We start from the raw sequence: 21785 nt of genomic DNA on the forward strand, positions 1-21785 counted from the left end.
ATGTATAAAAAGAAATTGTTAGCTCTGTACACAATACAACAGTTATATTGTGGTTTTATATATAATGGTTAGCATCAATCTTTGTAGATATGATGAATTAAATTCACTGTTTTCAGGACAAGTAACTTCATAAACAATAATCACATCAATAACATTTGTTGGCTCATACCTAATGAGTGCTTCATTTGATGTACATTTAATTTCATGGATCGACTCAACAACGAAATCCACGAAAATTGATGTGCAACAGAAATTGATAAAACCACTGCAAGTAGCACACTAATAAGCTAGAAAAGCAAAACTGGTTGTATTCCTGTTGGTTGTATTCATATTGATACCATACACCATACACTTCATAAACCATTCACTAATTTACTCAGGGAATAAATGTATAGACCATACATATACCATCAGTCAAAAAAAAAGATTTTCTCCAGAAAGAAAACCAAACAACAGCTACCTGAATAACAACAACTAAGGAAGTGATCGTAACCCAACCAGCTACCGATATACCTACATTATAAGGATGTACCTTCCTTGTTCCTGCCTCCTAATTTAAATCTTTTTTTTTAATTTAAACATATTTTATTGAATAAATTCAATTGGATTGGACAACAGGCATATTTAGCCTAAGTATATCCTCTCCTTCCTGCCTCCTCCATTACTTACCCCCTTCCCAGAAATCATGCACCCCACTCAGACGTCTTGTCTGTCCAGTGCTGCTTGTCATATGATGGACGTACCCAGAGTACCAACTGGACCTTTTAGAGACCTGAGTACCTGCAGTAGCTTGCTCTGTTACACTGCCGGACTCCATAAGTACTAAGTCAATGAATCTCCCACTTGTACATTTAGTAAGATTCAAGATTCCTTGATTTACAATTGGTAGATGATGAAATATGCAATTTCAAATATCATAATAATCCCAGAAAGGTATCTCCTGATAAAAATATTCCAAGTTTCTCAATGAAATCCAAGAAAGAGTGAACACAAAAAAGGAAATACTTCAAAAATCTTTACATAAAACTGTATTGTGATAAATAACACCACTGGTTGCATCACATACTGACAAAGTACTTGTGGAACATTCTCTTTAACATATGGAGGAGATTAATTAATCTGATGCTGAGCTAACAGATGGAGGGTCAGCCTCTCTGTTTAACACAGTGTGGGGTTATCTCCCATAGATTTACAGGATTGTCTGATTGAAGCAGGTTAGTATTTCATCTGTTATCTCTATGAAGTAATAATAACAATGAAAACCGCTACTATTCAATAGAAAAGATTAAATAAGAGATATACAGGTACTTTCATGTAATGTCTACTGAGCCAGTGTTACACTAGCTAATGCTGAAACCCTGCCCCCCTTTTCATTGTTCCTTGATCAGAAGGATCACCTCTTCTTTGATATTGTTTTCAGCTGATTTCGTTGCCTTTTTCATACATGATTTAATCAGTATCTATAAGTATGTAATGCAACATCAAAACAATGCCTTTTGTTTCATCCTGCCTTTCCTTTTTCCTAAATACATTTGTCCATTAAAAGCTCAAGCACTTTGTGCCTTCAGTATGGTGTATATATATATTACTTTGCTCAAGCTGTTTCATGATGTGGGCTGGAGAGGAATCTTTATGTGAAACAAAAGCTAAAATTGTACAAATACATCAATACTGAAAACCAGTGTTCAAAAAACGCTGCTCCTAATTGAAATTTTATTGCGACATACAGGACTAGCCTGAATTACTGAGTACATGTATTCTCAAGGTTCTCCCGAAAATGTGGAGGATAATGGATGCCCACCAATTGTTCTAATTGGTTGTCTGGGAAGAGCTAAAATTGTACTTAATGAAAATCTGTTCACATATAACCTGTTCATTCTGGACCAATTCTGTACAGTACTTTGAAAAGACAAACAAGACTTCTGTTGTGTAATACATGTACATACTAGCAAGTATGACGGATGGAAGCTTAATCAACTTAATGTTTGCTTTAATGTTCTGCCAACAACCATAAGTGTCATTTATGTTAATTGGCAATCCACAAAAGATTCCAATAGTTTCAATGGATTGAGCACTATATCTACAGACAGTATGAGTTTTACAAAATTTAATGAACATGAACTAAATGTACAAACATTCCAATGATAATTATAAAAAAACATAGTTTCCATTTCACTGCGTTTCTAAACTCTGCATCTCTTGTCTAATTCTTTTAATGAAATTGAGAAATCCTCCAACCAAAACAAAAAGTAAACATACAAAAAACTACCTAAGTAAGCATATTTACTGGTACACAGTACTACATTAGGACAGCGAAAAAAAGCTTAGAGGATGTCAAAATGTCAATTTCTCCATTACCTTCATCGGCCATGATACAGAACAGTTGTTCCCGTTCCTTTTTGGTACGAGGCAAGGAAGTGGTTCGGAATTGGTGAATGTATCCATTGTACCAGGCGGGAAGTCCAGCTTTATGACCCGGCGATCGGAGGCTTGTCATGTTGATATGGAGATTAAATCAGAGATGACCCACAACAGACATTGCTTACATCTAGCAAAACACTACCCATCAACCAAAGGTAACAAAAAAGTGGAGAAAATTCCTTGTACTTCAGTAAAACTTTTGAGATAAGCCTGGACGCTAACTATGTCACTGCAAATAGACTGTTATGTCCTTTACACCGTTTGCGGCAATACACACAAATAAAAGTCCACAGAATGGTTGATCGTGGCTGCTGGCTGTATGGTCTGGGCCCCTAGGCTTTAGATTACAGTCTATTCTTACTCAATACAATGACAGTAGCCCCACCTCAAAACATCCACAGCTTTGAATCACAGCAGTGTTGTTAACAGTCACTTATCAGTGTGTTGAAATTCACTTCATCTAATGCTATGTGCAGTCACATTCAGAAGGTAATAGAGTCTTGCAGGTGTATAATGATGGACAGCCCTTTGGATGAATTTCAGCCCGTGTTATAAGGTCTCCCACACATTAATGGCAAAGATAATATGTAGATGGCCCTCCACTGTTTAAGATTCCATTCTCATTCAAAATGCTAATTTGTTGACATGAAAAATGTGTCTCCTTGAAATACCGACCATTACTCAGGCAACATATGTACATGTATACACAGCCGCATTTATATTTCTTGGTAAGTAATGGTAAATCCTCTTTCTATATTGATTTCAAAAAGTGAATACAATACATTCATTACGTTTATCACCAAATGCTTTTACAAAGATCTTTCAGCACGTGTTGGAAATCACTATACAACTGTCCAACACATCATAAAAACCCCAACCATTGCAGATCAATGATCAATATTTCAACTGAACAGCTTTTTAAAATTTGTACTGGTTTCCCAAAGGATATATTCACAATCCTAATGGACGAAAATGTACTTAGAACAAATATCACTGAAACTGGCACTTTGATGTATGAAAGAAAATCCACTTCCTCAAAAATTAATGATGAAAGCACATGATATAATGTACAAATAAATCATACAGTAAGCTTTCCAATGACTTCAGTACCTCACAGAATGCGGTACCAGTGTTGTAAACTTTACCTGGGACAGGTGAAAATTTGTGCTAGATAAGAGACTGGCAAAATCTCGCCCAATATGAGATATTTGCTTGGATATTTCATGAAGATGAAGAATGTAATTCTACATGTATTTCAACTGCCAAAATTATATTTACAAACATCCAAAACAAGTTGTCAACTTGATCATCATTCATCAGTATGTTAAAGAACTCCTTGAATTGTCAGTGACAACAGGGGTACATTTACTGCTCTATGACCCATAGTCTTTGCAGAATTTTTGGATGTAAAATTTGAGACACTGGTTACATCACAACAGACAAATTCCAATATTCTGCTGGTAACAGATAATACATTTGAGCTAAGATTGGGTCTTCCTTAGATTTTTGGTAAAGCTTATGGCTATAATAAACAACCATTTTTTTCATCTCTAGCAGCTTTGAATTTATTATTTTTATTGAGTACTTATTTTGAATTTTTGATAAGCTTTATAATTAGTTTAAATGAAAACACTTGCACCTGACACCTGACCCTTATTTGAGGTGTCCTTTTAGTGGTCATGCAATGACGAGATGAACTCCCTGTTTGTTTGTTTTTTGTACCTTTCATATGATTATAAACATTCTCCCTCTGGGAATTACAAACTGTGGGAAAGTAGTTACCAGTTGAATATTTTAAAAATCCTTAAAAGAAAACTGCTTCAGTGAATGGATAATCCTAAATGAGTCATTATAATGATAATTGAAAATCTCATTCCCAAGCTTGATTTCAAAGTTTTATTGGTTCAAATTTAACATTAAACAGTTTTAACTGAATTGCATATATACTGCATGTATATACATGAAATGCATCTATGTAGCCTTGACCTTTCATTAAACGTGAGAGTGCATTTTTTTTCAATAGAACCATTGTATCTCTATTTCTTTACTGCTAAGTTTACTCAAAAACCACTAATCGTATAAAAGGCCATTGATAACACTTCAGTCTAACATGCAATTTAATTGAGTTTTTAATAAACACTATATTGAATGCAATTAAATAAATATCTGGCACAAACTAACATATACCAGTACATGGTTCCACTAACACCGGTTTTTAAATGATGAATCTCTAAGACATTGCAACAACTTCCTCTTTACAAATAATTAAATTACCATAATTACCACAGAAAAAGTATGGTGTATTATTGAATGCAAATTTGTGGAGATCTGAAGAGGTTTTTACTGAACATAAAACACAGTAGGAATACACGTTCATCTGACTCACAGGTGACAATTCAGGTGAAATTCTTAAATGTGTATTTCAGAGGAGCAAGGCACATCATTACTCCATTACACACCCCCAAAACATTTCATAACCAAACATTCTCACACTTCATGTTCTTTTATAAAAACATATAATGCTTTACATACACAATTAAACATACTGATGAATAGAGGAGGGCTAGTGAACACAAAATCAAGATGCCACCTGTTTTTAGGCAGGTCAATTAATGTTGCCAAGAAGTTCCAGACTAACCTTGCTCAAACTCTACGTCCCCCAACATAGTAGTTCCGTGATTGAACACACCATAGAGCCGTGAAAGAGGTGTCACCGCACTAGTAATGTTTCCAAACTTCTCAAATCCAACTTTCTTTTTCAAAAGTGTAAACAGCAGGTGATAATCCAATTTAGAATTCTAAGTCTTTTAAATTCAGAAACGACCATTCAAAACACGGCTAGCCATCCATGCAGTCAAGTGAACTGCTATGTACATTTTTTTTCTTGAAAGGTGTAGGCTAAATTTGACAATAAGGTTGAACTTTGACCTTACCTAGCCCCTTAGGACATTAATAATTGATAATCGATCCATTGATAGATTCATATGCTTTCAATGAGTGGATTACCCATTGATAAGATGTAGATAAAATGTGTATTGCATTTTTAGTGGACTATTTGCAGAGCTTTTGTTTGGCACAAAATGGTTGTACAGAAGTGATCTGGATGGATTGATAATTTATTCCAGGTCCCCTTACACTAGCTAAAACATATGCATGAGGGTTATATATGGGTATATATAAAATCAATCTAGGCCAGTGAAAAGTGAATAATAAAATGCACTACTCAGCAAATCTTTGAAAATGTCAACTTGTTTACACTTAAAACCTATGTAGCCAATAAGGCGAAGGTGGAAAAAAAAGGCAGGATAAAGTGAATTTGATTATATAGCCGTAAAAACTTTAAGCAAATAAAAAACACAAGGTGTTTGAGTTTTCTTATGGATGTTTAAATATGGAGGACAGGTCTATGCCTGCATGACTATCGTTGTGCTCTGAAGTTCATGTATTATACTGGCTATAATCACTATCATTTCATTGTGTTGTGTGGAAAACTGCAATCACAAAATAAAGTTGGTATGCGCAAAGATAATTATGTAATTCTAACTGCACGTTCTCCTTCATTATCTTATCTATGATGTTGACATTTCTTTATCATCCGAAAATGAAACTGTCCAAAATTTCCAAACATGCAGGTGACCTACATGTAAATTAAGAGACACATTAATTTCTCTTGAATATAATCTAGATAATGTAATTATAAAACCAAATTATTTATTAGACTTATTCCCTGGTGCATGTACTAAATGTCTTTGTTTTATGACTTGATGCTGATTCAGAAGCATGCAAAACATGGCATGTAAGTACTGCAGAATCTCTAGCCTACCGCCTACACAGTCTGACACTGTTGGGAGCATGAATCCAAGGAGATGAAAGATTTCATCGCAATGAGAATGTGCCTCACATTTATGCAATGATTTTTCAAAATATTTCACTAATTCAGATACACTAAATCTAGCTACTTATAATAACTACTGTAAATTCTATTCTTTTCATTTAAAATCAAATTCACATAAATCAAAGTCGACATTCTTAGAAACTTTTTGCATAGAAAAACTTCATCATAATTACTGACAATCATTGCAAAAATCGATGCTGTGGGGATGATTAACAAAAGTTATCCTATTTCAAATGTGGAGATGAGGAATTTCTACAACAATTTCACATCCTCAGTCTCTGCAGCTTCTGAACTCTTGAGCTTCTCTCCAAGCTGTGTTCATTTGAGGTTTTAATTATTTCCAGCAGATTCATTTGTTTCACGAATTTACCAGCATTATACCCACTCACAGCAACAAAACCCACCTACATGTGTCATATAATAATACCAGTACTTGGAGCTCACTCTGACAAAAATCTCTACTACTCCCATATTGTATGAGATTCTTGGCTCTAAGTTCACATCAATACAGTATACAATTAAACTTTGGTATCTCGAACACCGATATCTTGAATACAATGGATATGTCGAAGTGATTTGTAAGTCCCAAACACTTTAACTTTATGTATTTTACCCTTGATATCTCGCATACTCGGATATCTCGAATACTCGGATATCTCGATTTTTTTTAACCAGTCCCATCTAGTTCGAGATAACGAGGGTTTGACTGTATTTGTAATCATCCTTTTAAATATTCATACTTAGTAAAACCACATCTATAGGAAGAATTTCAACTAAAGCAGTACATTGTATAAATAAAGAGATGTCCTTCTATATTGCTATTTTCAACATCATTGCTGACTGGGTCTGTTTGCCTATCACTATTACCAACAGAGTAAGAATACAACCAATTCCTCCATCTTTCCAGCTGATAGTTACATGGTTTTTGAGAATCAATCAATCCTGTCTTCTGCATTGATCTCTTGTATATAGTCAGGGATTGTAACATGATACTGCAATTGTTACTCACCTTAAAACACAAGTCTCTCTCTCAGTCAATATTTTATCATGGTACAAAATACTACAATATACTGGTATGTATCATTGAACAGTACTGATTTTTGTACTTACCAACTCTTGTCTCTTCTTCTTTGGTTCTTGTGGTTTTCTGTCCTTTTGGTCCCTTTTCTTCTTCCTTTGAAAATTTAGAAGAAATGCTTAGTTTTCCCTTTTGTTCTGGTTTAGAGGACTTAGATGCTACATTAACCTTCCCCTTTTCTTCTGGTTTAGCAGCTACATTGCCCTTAGCTTTCTCTTCCTCCTTAGATTTAGATGCTACAGTACTACCAGAAATCTTTTCACTCTTAGTATCTTTTGAAGACTTTAAAGTTACTGAGGTTTTTCCCTTTTCTTCTTTTGAAAACTTAGATGAAGAGGATGGCTTTCCAACAGATTTCAAAGAAGCTCCAAATTTTGAAGCCATAATTTGCAATAAAAATTAATTTCACAACAAAATAACAAGGAAAATAATGTCCGCAGTTAATACACAGGTTAATAAAGTCAGTCTTAATAAGCAGTTCCTATGAATTCACTATAATCTGTACACCTGAACTAAGCACTAGTATTCACTTTCCTACTTTCTGAGATCCACTGACAAGACTTGTGCACAGACACATCAGGAGAGAAAATATTTTGTTGAAAGGGGCTTCAAAACAAGCTATAAATAACATTCATCATAACTATCTGTTGAATCCCTCTTCTGTACTCCGAGCCAGTTGTTACCAGAACTATTATACCTCCTACAGTACCCCAGAGCAAGGACTTTTCAATCAGTAAGGTGAAGAGGTTTTTTTTTTTTATTAACCCCTAAGAAATGAGGAAGCTATGGGGAAGTGTTTGCCTATGTTTCTGATCAGTGCCCCAACATCAGCTACACACTGAGTGATGCTTGCCAAAATCACAAAGGGAGACAACTACCTTCTCATTTAATTATCTTTACATCAGGTGAATGGAATGTATGGAGGCTCCCATTAGGATGCCTCTCACAGATTTCTTCTTTTTCTAATAAATATGCCAACAGGAATTGATTTAAAAAACTCCCTTTGCTGCTAAATTCCAAATTTTTAAAGAATTCAATTACATGGTTGCCTATAATTTATTTGTTATCTTAACCATTTGCAGCTATTTGTTAATACATTATTCTAAGAGTTCAGAATTACCCCTAAGATCCCAAGCCAAGAAAAATTATGGATGACATAACACTTGTATGTTACAGTATCAGGTAACGGTAGTTACACTCCGAATGTCAGAGTGATGGAAGGAGTAAGGGGGAAGTAACTCTCTTGAAAAGCATGAAAAGGTATGTACACTTATTTTGTTAGAAAAGACTTTTATATATAAAGTTAATTGTATATAAAAATATTGATAATGAAGCAAAGAATTGAAAAATGTGTTTAAATGTATAATGCATATATCAAGATGATTACCAGGTATTAAGAAAGCAAATTAAAAATACTGATATGATTGATGCACACTTTCTTTATACATGTTATATATAGCATCATCAGTTTAGGCAGAATATTTAGAAACAGAATATGTGTATAATTTTACATATAAATATGTGAATAAGGCAAAAAAACAAATCTACTTCAAAAACATCTGATGTAGATATGCAATGTGATCCATTAGTTAGCAATTCCCTACTGAAATCCCAAGATACATGAGGCCCATGGGCCACATCACTCACTGTTTGAGTTACAGTTCCACAGTTATTGGGTTAATTTTTTGTTTTGTGTGGGATTAGATTCATGTTATACTTTTCTGCACTTTTCCCTGAACTGAAATATAGCAAAACAGGAAAACATTTAAAATGATAGATATTTGCTGAATTTTTGTGATTTTCTCACAGCAGTGGATATTTAGAAATTGAGACCTTTCATGCAAAATAAGCTTGACATGATGAATATGCGATACCCAGTCCTATAAATTTAAAGTCTTGTGTGTTGCACAACCTTGTATAATACCTGTTAGAAATTGGGGAGAAATCCTTAAAGTTTAGATGTTTCAGGATTTTGAATCCCAAAAATGTTGTTGATGTGTATGTGTTGATAAATAATATACTTTAATTGTGTTTGTTTCTCATATTAAGAACAACTAATAAACAGGACTAGGCAACCTCCGTTTTAACTCTGTTTTTTTCAAAGGGAGTTAACTATGAATAAAATATAATTATTAGACAATAAAAATATGACCTTATTTAGCTATTATTAATTATATTTATTGATAATATTTAATAAATATTTAAGTTTAAATAATTGCAGGGCTGATTTTAAAGAAAAATATTTTATGTGAAGACTCTCACATTTTTTTCAATATTCAGGATAATTGATATCTATAAATGGTATCATTTTGATCAATAAAATTTAACAATGTCTTTTTGTGTGAAGGGATTAAATTTAAATGATACTTAATAACATGTGAATTAATTAGAATAAGAGCTACAAAGTTCCTAAGGTATATGCAAACATTTACTTTGTACATGTACAATATAGCAGATCAAGATATCTATTATGTGTCTCTAAACGTGAATGAACTCATTAATTTTTTAATGAGGAATAAACATCACTATTCTGTGATTTTTATTAAATGAAACAGATGTAAATAGTCTATGTCATTTGTAAAACTGAACACAGGAAGTACACTTTTTCAAAGCATATTGTAAAAATACTATACATAGAATTTCAAATCGCCGCATACAATCATTAGTTTATTTCCTTAACTTTAATTCCCACATGGTCTGGTGCTTGCATTTTCTCATTAAAGATATGCACGAAGCCTTTGAAATATACCCATGCTATCCTCCAAAAATGGAGGATAATTTCACCCACAATGCAAAGTGACTTTCCATATATGGTAAAAATCAGCAGCCATCTTGAAATTGAGCTATCCTCCAAAAACGGAGGTTGCCTAGACCTGATAAATGATCGTTTTAAAGCCTTCATCTTCATTGAAAACAGATAGACAGTGGAAATGTAGATAATGTTACACAAATTATTTGAATATTTTTGAAAGATTTTTTTGTAAATGTACTTTAATGTTGATCTCTCTATACAAGAACTTACAAGTTTAACAGATAGCATCATCCAAAATATAATACCAAAAGATGGGGGGGGGGGGGGGGGGGGGTTTGGCTCCGATTTATTCTGACAAGGCTAAGTCTATTCTTGTAAAATAAAAAAAATGTAAATTCATTCTAAAGTTTAAAATACTTATAAGGCACCACAATCACCTACCTTTGGAGTACTATAAGCCACAAAAAATCCCAAAGCTACCAACATGGCTTTACAGTTTCTACCTTCTACAGCCTTATACGTACTTCATTGTACACGGAGAAAATTAACGCCTATTACATCAATATTTCACATGAGTTTTGGACATGAACAACAGAAAATCAATTCAAATCATATGTTACATGAAATGTGCAAATATGGTCCAACTTTGATAAAAACGTGTATTGACAAAAACCCTGGACAATGCAAAGCGAGGCTTTAATTCAACATTAATCCATGCTAGAGTTCAGTTAAGTAGTAATCTAATTAATTAGTCTATGGCTACACTAAAAGTCAGTTAATCCCCTTATATCTTCTATTTCTATTCTTACATTAGGATCTCTTATCTCCTTTTAAAAATTTGTTTGCCCAAATATATCCTTAATGTGAAAAATGGTTTATAATGCAATTATTTTTGCAAGTTAGTTCTATCAAAAAAGCATCTTTGTGTCTGTTTTACTTCTAGTTATCTGTCATTCTTAATTATAATATATAGGCGGTTAGTTTTGGTTTCTTTGTTTATATACACATCTAATAATGATGTGATATTTTCAAACTAGCAGAAACGCATATAGTGAGCTTAATTCAGGCATGCATATATTCTGCTGCATACTTACTAGGCTTGGTTCATACACAAATTGTCTCTCTTGCATGGAGTTTGGAGAAAAGATTAGGAATGTGGATGACTTGTAGGTCACCTATAGACATGCGAAATTACAACAAAAACATCCAGTACAACTCAGCATGCAACAATCACCATTTTCTTAAGTGCGTTGTAATGAAACTAACCATGCTAATATATGCTGTTTTGACGTAAAAAAAATGATGATAATGATGATGATGATGATGTTGATGATTTCTTAACAGGGCAAGGTCATTGAGAGGAATTCAAAACTTCTATTTTACCTGGTACACCTATTGTAATGGCTAATGGCTCTGCTGCATCCACTACCACCCCACCCCACCCCCCCCCCCCCCCCCCCCATAATAGATCTACACCTATCTGTACAATTGGTGACTTTTTTTTTACCTTGTAATGTCCAGGAAGAGATGCCTTCCTGGCAGCAAAAGGAAATGGCACATATCTCAAGTCACCCATTGACTTAGAAAATTGCTGAGACAGTCTTTTGACTAAATTTGATGGAATTTGATCCAAGTCGGACTCAGAATTAGCACTGCTGCATGTGTGGTTATCATCCCTTGAGTACTGTTTTAAGTCTGGTTTTCTCTCTGAGTCAATTAAGGACTCCTTATTGCCTTCTTCAGAGAATTCCTTATAGTCTACCTCAGATAAATATTGGTCAGCTCTACCGGTACTGATACTCAGGTTGTCATCTGTAATGCATGAAATGTCATCCAAATATGAAACGGATCCTTGCACACTTGCCACAGACGAACTATCCTTCATGTCTTCATCAATTTTGTTTCTAAGTTTTAGAGAATTCAACTCCACATCAACTTTTCCTACAAACTCATTCCTAGTCAACTCATCTTCAATCAAATTTATGGCTTCTAATGCACCTAAATTCAATTCACATTGATTCTCAGAATCGATTGTATCCCATTTGTCATGCTCATTGGTATCCTCAACATTTTCATCAGTTTTGAATTCATCGATGATATCACATGAAATATCATCATCTAGATATTCTACTGATCCTTGGTCACTTTTCACAGAACAGCTATCCCTTACCTCATCATCCGCTTGTTCATCTTCATCCTTGGATCTACCTAACTCATTGTCTACAATGGCTTCGTCTTCAACAGTAATAAGAAGATTCTCATTCTGCTGATGGTCATCTGAGGTTGCTTTCTCTGAATTTCCAACAAATTGGTTATCACTGGTTTCTACAGCACTGATGTTTGGTACTTCTTTGTTGTTATAAACATCACAGTTATCATAGATATCTGCCTCTTTGGTGTCACTTATGTCATCAGCAGTACTTTGATTTGGAGATTTTAAAGTGAGACTGGTATAACTAGTACAAACTTGGGTAGCTGGCGATAAAGCTTCATAATCGTTTGAAATTTCGGGACTATTATCCTCCATTTTGGTGGGACTACATGGCAATGAATCATCAGTATTGACAGACTTGGGTGAAGAAACTGGCTCTAAATAATCATCAGAGTCACTAGAGGCAAAAACATCCTCGGAGCTCAAACTCCTACTTCTGTTAAATTTCTCCCGAGAGTTACCATCCTTGGACACTTCCCCTATTTCTTCATACACATTCTGGGGTAGATTTGTTGGGTTGGCACCCTCTGTTGACAAATCACACAAATCGACCCTCCCAGCTGCAGTCTGTGGTGAACTAGATGTATGCATAGCTTTGGCACATTGCATATGGTTTTCTAAGTAAGAACTGTCTAGCTTAGCAATTCCTATTTCCATGGTATAGGTGGAATTATTGAATCCATTTTGGTGGGACACATCACTGCTGTCATTGTCAGAATTATTTAAGTCTGCACCATTGCTGCCTTCCTCCATTTTGATTTTTTAAGTCCCAAAAGCCGAACTATTCCTTTAGTTTCTCTATACTTGAGCTCAAATGAAGGGTTTCATTTAAAAGTCCATGTGAAAAAAAAATAGATGTATTTAAACCATTTTTAAATACACCCATAATACACTGTTGCACAAAAATAAATGTAATATTGTCTCATGTCCGGATCAGGTTACAACTCTGAGGCTCTGTAATCTTAGGAAAAATATTTAGGGCAGACATTTCACACGGGCCTTGTGCTCCAGTCATTTAAGTCGCTGACATCAGCAGGTAAGAACAAAAGGTGATCTCTAGGTATCTACACCCTGGCTTTCATCCAAGTCAGAGAAGTATATAGTCAAATAAATAATTTAGTACCTAAACGCAAATTTATTACTCTTCATTTAATTTCCCTAAAGAATCTACGGTTAATCGGCTGCGAGCAGTTCTAACCAACAAGATTAAACCACTTGACACCTTATATGGTTAAAAAATGTGTCGCATGCGAACCTCAACATTTCATGAACATTCACAAAATCGTTGGGACAATCACTAAAGAGAGAAGCACATTCTTCCTGTGAAGGTGTGTCATTCGTCTGTGGCCTTTTATTGACATTAATAATGCCGGAGCCACAGGGTTCAGATATTACAACTCCTTATAACATCTTGTAATTGTTATCAATTCAGTCATTTCATGCACTAACACCTGCATATAGTAACAGCCCACTCATGAATGCATCACTTATTGGTCACAGTTCATTTCACTTCCTCTGTTGTATAAATAATGTAAAAAAAGAGAGACTTGGTCAGGATTTATGCATGTTATATTTCTCCGCACACCTGGACTATCAGGTAAATGCAAGTACACTGTCAGTCGACGGGAATCTTTTTCTTTACAGCTATAGGGAGTTTCCATCAATATAACTGAACCTTGACCATGAGATAAATCCCTTATCAGTGACAACACATATCATTGATTTTTTATTCAATTTCCACATTTACTTTTATCTTCCTCTTCCTTAGCAAGAGAGAAATTGTTCCTCTGTCACTTCCTATAGCTGACAAGGTGTGTCTGGTACATCTAATTTTCCTCCAATGTATACATAACCAGGTAAAACGTATTGATTAAAGATGTCCGAGTCCGTTATGATGTCTCTATCAAACCCAGCTCTCACCTTAATTAGCAGGAGAGGTAATATATACCTTACCGTAATCAATGACTTCACAAACTGCCTCTGGTTATAACCATGAAAGCTCTTTGCTGTGTAATTGTTCTCACAAGTGACATGGTCTTATGAATATTGCAATATGATGAATGGCTGTAAATTTTAATTAATGCACACTTTTGTTTTCCACTGATAAAGCCATGCCTAATACTATGCAGGTAGGGTGGTAAAACTTGAGTGCAACATTTATGCTAATGAAGGGTTTGGTTTCATTTATAACAATCTATGAAAGTCATGCCACTTCATTAATAAGTGAACTTCTATCTGGTATGTGTGGAATATTCCCATACATTTGTTTATGCCCTGTTTTACCTCTAAATATCTAATCATGTTGTTAACATTGTACAAAATAAAAGGGGAGTAACTCTAAAAACCTTCTCCTGCCTAAAAAACCCACTGACAAGAAATCTAGACAGTGATAATTTCCTCAACAATGTGAGACACTTGTTTTCCACCATACGTTTTGATCCACTACAACTTTTTCACCATGCTAGAATATGTGTTTTGAGTGGTGGTTGTTAACACTGAATGTTGGCTGATGTTCCTTTGTAAACAAGCACCTGTGTCATCGGGGAGAAACTCCCTCTTAAGTACGGTAAATGGGGACAGAACGAGGACATCTAATAAAACACTCCAAGTGTACAGCGACTAACGGTAGATCAGTGTGTTCATACACCATAAAATATTTGCCTTGATTTTGCCTTGCAACCCAGAGTAAAACTGATTGTTTTTTATCCCTTCTTTCTTATTTATTACAAATGGACTATATCTTAATTATGAATGGACATGGTGAACATGAAAACTAAAACTAAATGAAATATCTAAAATTTAAACAATGAAAAATGAAGATGCTAGGCCTAGGAACTAAGTGTAACACATTGCTCTACAGTTGTTAAAATTCAGGCTTGTCTCACAACTTATCGCTGCAAACCTATTAACAAGAATTCCTCCTTTTCTCCACAAAATTGAACAGCAACAGACATGACAGCTACACATGTATATTATCAGGAAATGTTTGAGTGTTACCTGCTCGACTTCACCCTCAGAGGAGCTGGGGCTCCTAGTGATGGCCAGTTCCTCCACCAGGGGCTGAACCAGGCTGTCCGACTGGAGGGGGTCGACGGGTGGAGAGGACATGTTCTCCTCAGCCTCCTCCTCAACATCTAATGGGAAAGATCAAAATGTTTGATATGTAAAAAAAAAAAAAAACAAGACAAAGACATGTTATTATCGGCTCCCATCTCACCACCTAATAGAAAAGATTAAAATGTTTTCTTTATATATATAAGTCTTCTTTTTATCAGTTTCTAACTCACAATCCGAAAGAAATTATTGAAAAGATTTCATATGTGGCAAGACAAACCCTGCTGAAACACTGTAATTTGATGAACTTTCTTTCATTTTAACACAGCCGAGTTATTTTCATTATCTTAATGCTACTTAGTAGTGTTGAATTTACCTTTCATTTGTTTTATTCTTAATGCAACCATCTGTTTAATGTTTACAAAATAGACTTTGTTGGAAAGTTTGCACATTGTAATCAATTCATAATGTTATACAAAGCCACCAAGTTGAACTCATCATACATAAAAAGCCCTTTTAAAAATGACCTAACTCCCATATTCAACCCCACCAACCTTGAACAATCTGTTCTGATGCTTCCTCTGGTGTGGGTTCCTCCAATTCTTCCTCAGGCTGTGGAGGAGGAGCAGTAATTTTGTCCTCACTTTGTTGAACTTCTACAAGATCCTCTTGTTGAAATATTTCTTGGTCCTCTTCGGGTGCCTCCACTTGTTCAGTGGTCTCAGCAGTCTGAGAGAAATCTCCCAGAACCTCCTCTGCCTCTGGTTTTCCTGGGTCCATCAGAGATTCACCTTGGTCCTCGAATTCTGTCATGGGTGGTTCTACCTCAACAGGTGCCCCAGTTTCTGCCAAAAGTTGTTCCTCCTGTTCCACATTCTCCTCAACAGGATCCTCCACTTTCATTTCATCTGTTTGCTGAGGTTCCACAGCTCCTCCTAGCAGGTCCCCAGACTCCTGAGGTTCCACGGCTCCTCCTAAAAGGTCCCCAGACTCCTGAGGTTCCACGGATCCTCCTAAAAGGTCCTCAGACTCCTTTGGTTCTGTGGTTTCTTCTTGTATGTCCTCCTCTGGAACAAGCCTTGTGTTTGATACATCACTGTCGACTAGAAGTTCTCCGGAGGTGCTGGAACCTCCCTCTTGTTCAAAAGACCCACTTTCTTGTTCGAGTTCTTCAATTGATTCATTTTTGGTCGAGAGCTCATCAACAACAGGTGTAGTTTCAACATTTACGCCGAAGGGATCAAGATCTTCAATAGCTTGACCACCATTTTGATCTAGTCCTTCTAAATCTCCACTTTGATTGGCACATGCATCCTTTTCAATGGAACCATTCACTTGATTTTCTTCACTTGGAAGAGCATCATTTTGATTTGAAGAGTCTAGTCCAAGTAGGTCATTGGAATCAGCATGACCATTTGTTCCCTCGGAAGACAAAAAATCATACATAGGATTTGAAGATCCTGAAGACATCATCAAATCACCCTTTTGAACTTCAGGGACGGAGTTCATGTCATATAAAGGATTAACTGGTTCTGTATCTTCCATATTGTCTTGTTGCATAGACAGGGCGTAAAGTGGATTTAAATCGGAACTGGAATTCACAGACACTCCGTGACCATTAGAGGATGAGTTCTGAGTACTGTTGAACTGAAATGATAAATAAAACTATACATCAGGCTGGATGTTTGTACGTGCAGTAGACATGATGATTCATCTGATATCTTTTTTCTCTCTTTAGCAAAATTGTTTTTCCGAGTGTTTTCATAAACTGCACAAAGCTCTCGACTTACATAAAACATCTAATAACATTATTTGTAATAACATGCAGTTATTTCCACAATGTGCTCAACTAGCTCAAGATTTTTATATTCTTAATAACCAATTTGTTTCATAAAACGCTTCTGTTGATGTGCTCAATTTCACAACGTCAGATATTAGCCATTTCAAAGCTGATCACTCCAACAGAGCAGACGGTAACCAAGAGAAATAATTTACAAGAATAGAAACAACAAAAAAAGATTCTGCTTCTTTCTTTGACCTACATTCTGTCAAAATTAACCAAAAAAGTTAAGCTTCAGCATCACATTTGCCTAAAAATATTTACGACATGTGCAGATGCTGTATCAATTAACTCCTGTATTTTACATCAAAATCAAACGTAAAACATCTGGCAATCTCTACACAGACTTCGAACCATGCTGCCCCCACAACTAATTCCCATTATTCACAAAACTGTTGACTTTTGTACAGAACTGTTACTTACAGTTAGATCATGGCTGTCAAAAGCTACAAACTGGTGTAATCTGAAGTAGTCCGAGTCTGCTTGATCAGATTTTGTGAAAGCAGACGTGAAGCAGTTATCAACATCAACAGTCTAATGCATCATGGGGAATTTGATGGTGGCATTCAACCAAAAGAATGCGGGATAGTTCAAGAAAACCACATAATTGAAATTCCTACCAGAGTATGACAGACAATTTCATCTCACAAAGTTTACTGTTAAAAAACAGCATGAAAGATCAGACCATATATTGAAGCACCCAGATGGAGAATAGTGCAAGTTTTCTCAGCCATGCAGTTGCTTACATCAAGATGAAAAGATATAGACTTAAGAAGAGAATTTAACCAGATTTATGGTTTATTTTTCATTTTCAATCATCACATAATCATGAAGCAATCTACCTTGTATTTCACAAAGTTAACATGAGAAATCAATTAACAATTCATGTAGATGCAATGATTGAAATTGATGGTAGTCTGTAATATATAAAACCTATATTATGCAGAATAGGAAATTTTCAATTCTTGTCTTTTGGGGTTTACTTTTAATAGTAGGGAGGGTTTCATTTTCATATGGCAGATAATGGAAAACTGCATCTGCATGAACCATTACAGCAAACAGTCTCAAATGACACCATTCTTGCATTAACTTACCTCTCAAACTTTTCACACTTCATTCATAAAAAAAACACTTCTAAGATAAAATCTTTTTGCTTTGTACAATTATGAAACCACTCGTGTTATGCAGGAACAATTAAGTAAAGAAAAAGACACTTGTAAGAAAAATTGACACCGTCCCTAAAAAGTGACAAAAATGTAAATAATCGTAACTTCACCTCAACATAAAAACGCAGAATATATTTACTATGTAGTTTTTTTTTACCTGTTCTTTCAAGAAAATAAAGTCATTTAACAGGTATTCAACCCTCACTTTACACATTCCTCCACCAAAAATGCCAAGAATAGTTAATAGAGACAAGAATTCAGAACAAATAAAGAAAACGCTACCTATCTCACCATGGGACAAGGGGGCAAGAATTTGACTGTATGTTTTTGGTTCTGAAAGCGTCACTTGTCTGCACATCGATCTGTGGTCAGTCAGGGAATAAACATATCAAATATCAATCATAGGCTGAGTTATACACCCAATACTTTCTTACAGGTCAATAAAAAACTTTATAACTTGTACACTAAACAGTACATTCATTTGATGCCCAGTCAGAAGCTGTCTAAAAGAACAGTAAAGCAATAATTCTGTAATTGTTAAGATTTTTTCAACTTTCAGATTGATTTCTTTAAAAAAAATGCCAGTTGAATTTATATTTAATGATTTCCAATTCTTGTGGCAGCTAGAGCTTATAATTAAACAATTAATTACAATTCAACAAGAGTTATTTGACAGGCTACGTTACAATACTACACCTAATTTACATACTTACACACCAAAACAGAGCAAGTTCAATCTCCTTTCTCCTGCGCAATCTCACATATTATATTCTTTCATTGATAAATGTTTAAAAGAATTATTTCATTTGCTCTGTTAATTAACTTAACAATTGTGTGTAGTGCCCTCACAATGAATTGCATTAAATAACAATTACAAGCCGTCTAGAAGGATGACTCCTTAATAATATGGATCTCCATGATAAAGATCAACATTCCATATAAATTAAGAAATATTGTCTTGTCTTTTATACCACTGCTCGTAATAGATTATGAACTTTACATGTTTACCACCCAGACGTTTAAACTGTTGCCCAGGGACCTTCAGAACACTTATTAATCATGAAGACAAACGATTCCAATCTTTTTAATGATTCTCTGATAAAAATTAAATAAAATTAGATGAATTAAAACTGATTATTAAGGACATCAGTCATTTTAATGTAAACTATCAGCATATGCATTAAAAAATTAATGTTTTTCTAAAATTTATGTGAAATATTTTTAAAAGTTATTTTTTACTTTTTCAAGTGGTTTATTCAATTTAGGGGTTTGCTTTCATATTAAGGTAAAATTGATTTAATCAATTATGATTTAATTCTTCAGTCTAGAAAATCTTGGCACTTAATTTATTTCAGTATGGACGATTATATATAAATAAAGGATGGAGGGTTTGTTGGTGATCTTTAAAATGCATTTACTGTGATGCATTTCAACAAAAGTTTTTAGTGAATATGCATTCATACTTTCATGTTTATATTACACACAAATGGCTTCATACATGGACTCCTTTACAAATGTAAAAATAACTGTTTCAAGTCTAAAAATACAGCATGCAATTACCAGCTCTACAGTACAAAAGCACATGTATACCTCATTAAATCATGAAAATATGTGCAACCAGTGTTAATTGCATTCTAAAAGTCTCTTTCTTGCTCTCTGAATGAATAAAGATTTCTTATACAATGCAGGAAGTAAGGGAGGGGAAATTATGTAATGTGTTCTGAGGAACTTATTCAATGAGAGTCTTTGTGGGTGTACAGCAGTGTATCAAGTGTTCATCTAAAAAGCTTTCAAAAGAACAATTTTCATTCTATTAATTCATAGAAAAAAGTTGTTTCAAAACTAAAATATAACCACCAAAAAAAAAATTCCAGTTCTAATTTTTAAATGACTATATTCAGTTCTGATCTCAAACAGAGAGTTACATGTCAGCTTAAAAACAGACTTCTGGAATTTCAAGTCTTTTTATTCTGCATTCTTTGCCAAATCCTTACACAACAGTGATTCCCGTCTGACATTCTCTTTGTTTAGGAGTCTATTTTGAGACAACAGGGTTTATTTTCGTTCGTGTACCTTAAACGCTAATTCCGGAATCGCCTTCTGTCTTTATTTAATTATTCTCCTCCATTTCAAGAGGAAGTGCTTTCAAATATTTCTTTTTATCTATGTACCGTATATTACTAATTTCCATGAAAATACACAAATTAACGTATCTAACAAAAATTCTAAATCTAACAACTACAGAAAATTTGTTGTATATTTTTACTTCTCCAACCTGCAGAGATATATATTTCAGTTTAAATTTTCAGAGATATTTTGGATTATGTAATACTTCGAGCTGGCAATAAAAACAGAATCAAGTGAAGGATGAAGAGGGGTAAAAAATCAAGACTTCCAGACGATTGCAGATCAACCCAAGGCTTGAAACAACGGGAGTCATGCATCAGCTTAGAAAAATTTCAGCTGAGTTTCCCTGAAATTGATGGAGTCTGACTCACAGGGATGAAGAACTGGGGAGTGTGGCTTATCACACACCATATGCTGACAGCAAAAGTTGTATGTGTATCAATCACAGGTTCAGTGAGTTAGGGATGCTGCACTTGATGGGAGAAAGTGCAATCTTTTAAGTTTCTACTTCATCTTATCATGTCGACAAAATTTGCACATCTATTGAGACTAATGGTAATCTGTATATTTATTCTGAAAGCAAAACTGAAAATAAAAATGACATTTACCATCATATTTGAAAGATAACTAGTTATACAAACAACAGTAGCCCTGTATTATAGTAAGCAAAATGATTTTTTTTCTGTAAGAGATTAAACTATATTGATATCAGACTGGCATTGACCCCTGTGTTATCTCCCTATGCTCATATCTACTGGAGATGCACATTGGGAGTTCAGAATATAGCTAACAGAATATCAAATCCATAACCTATTTCTAAGATTCAGTGATTAGTCAATAGATATTAGCTAGACAGTCAATCGATTTAAAAGTGATCTGCATCCAATATAGACGCTCTTCCTAATGGACTGGTACATGTATGTTTGTTAAAAATAGAAGTAATACCATATGTGATCCTTAAATGACAGCATACAATTTACAAGCTGTTAAGTTGAAAATACTTCAAACAAACTTGACATACAATATGCAACAGTATGGCATCTTATGTCATATGATCTCCAAACAAATGTATATTTTCTGACAAAACCACATGACATTTAAGATTAATTTTCTTTTGAGAGAAACACATTCAGTCCATATGTTGGCTTATTTGTGCTACAGTCAATGGTGCTAATCACACAAATACATAATGTCAACAACGAAAACATAAACTAACCCTGCTATTCTAGCTAGCATCAAA

At 34.6% G+C, this 21785-nt stretch overlaps 1 protein-coding gene and 1 long non-coding RNA gene across 23 annotated transcripts in view; one reads left to right on the top strand and one right to left on the bottom strand.

Moving 5' to 3' along the window:
• Window positions 1–21785, bottom strand: part of LOC105347313 (enolase-phosphatase E1) — a 45018-nt gene that overhangs the window by 15108 nt on the left and 8125 nt on the right. For 4 of the 22 annotated variants that reach the window (XM_066085479.1, XM_066085490.1, XM_066085491.1 and 1 more), the window contains 4 exons: window positions 15967–17059; window positions 15356–15492; window positions 11241–11321; window positions 7427–7490 (listed from right to left, as the gene is read on the bottom strand). In XM_066085479.1, the coding sequence (XP_065941551.1) occupies window positions 7427–7490; window positions 11241–11321; window positions 15356–15492; window positions 15967–17059 (1375 nt within the window). Of the gene's footprint in view, window positions 1–7426; window positions 7491–11240; window positions 11322–11653; window positions 14251–15355; window positions 15493–15966; window positions 17060–17675; window positions 17829–21785 lie in introns of those variants that run through there. The other 18 variants (XM_066085487.1, XM_066085483.1, XM_066085480.1 and 15 more) reach the window with 12 other exon arrangements.
• Window positions 1068–21158, top strand: LOC105347312 (uncharacterized). The gene is made up of 3 exons (XR_004596361.2): window positions 1068–1214; window positions 8571–8654; window positions 20728–21158. It is a non-coding gene; the product is annotated as an uncharacterized lncRNA (long non-coding RNA).

This window comes from Magallana gigas, chromosome 5 (genome assembly GCF_963853765.1).
Source record: "Magallana gigas chromosome 5, xbMagGiga1.1, whole genome shotgun sequence".
In the NCBI taxonomy this organism is placed as follows: Eukaryota; Metazoa; Mollusca; class Bivalvia; order Ostreida; family Ostreidae; genus Magallana; species Magallana gigas.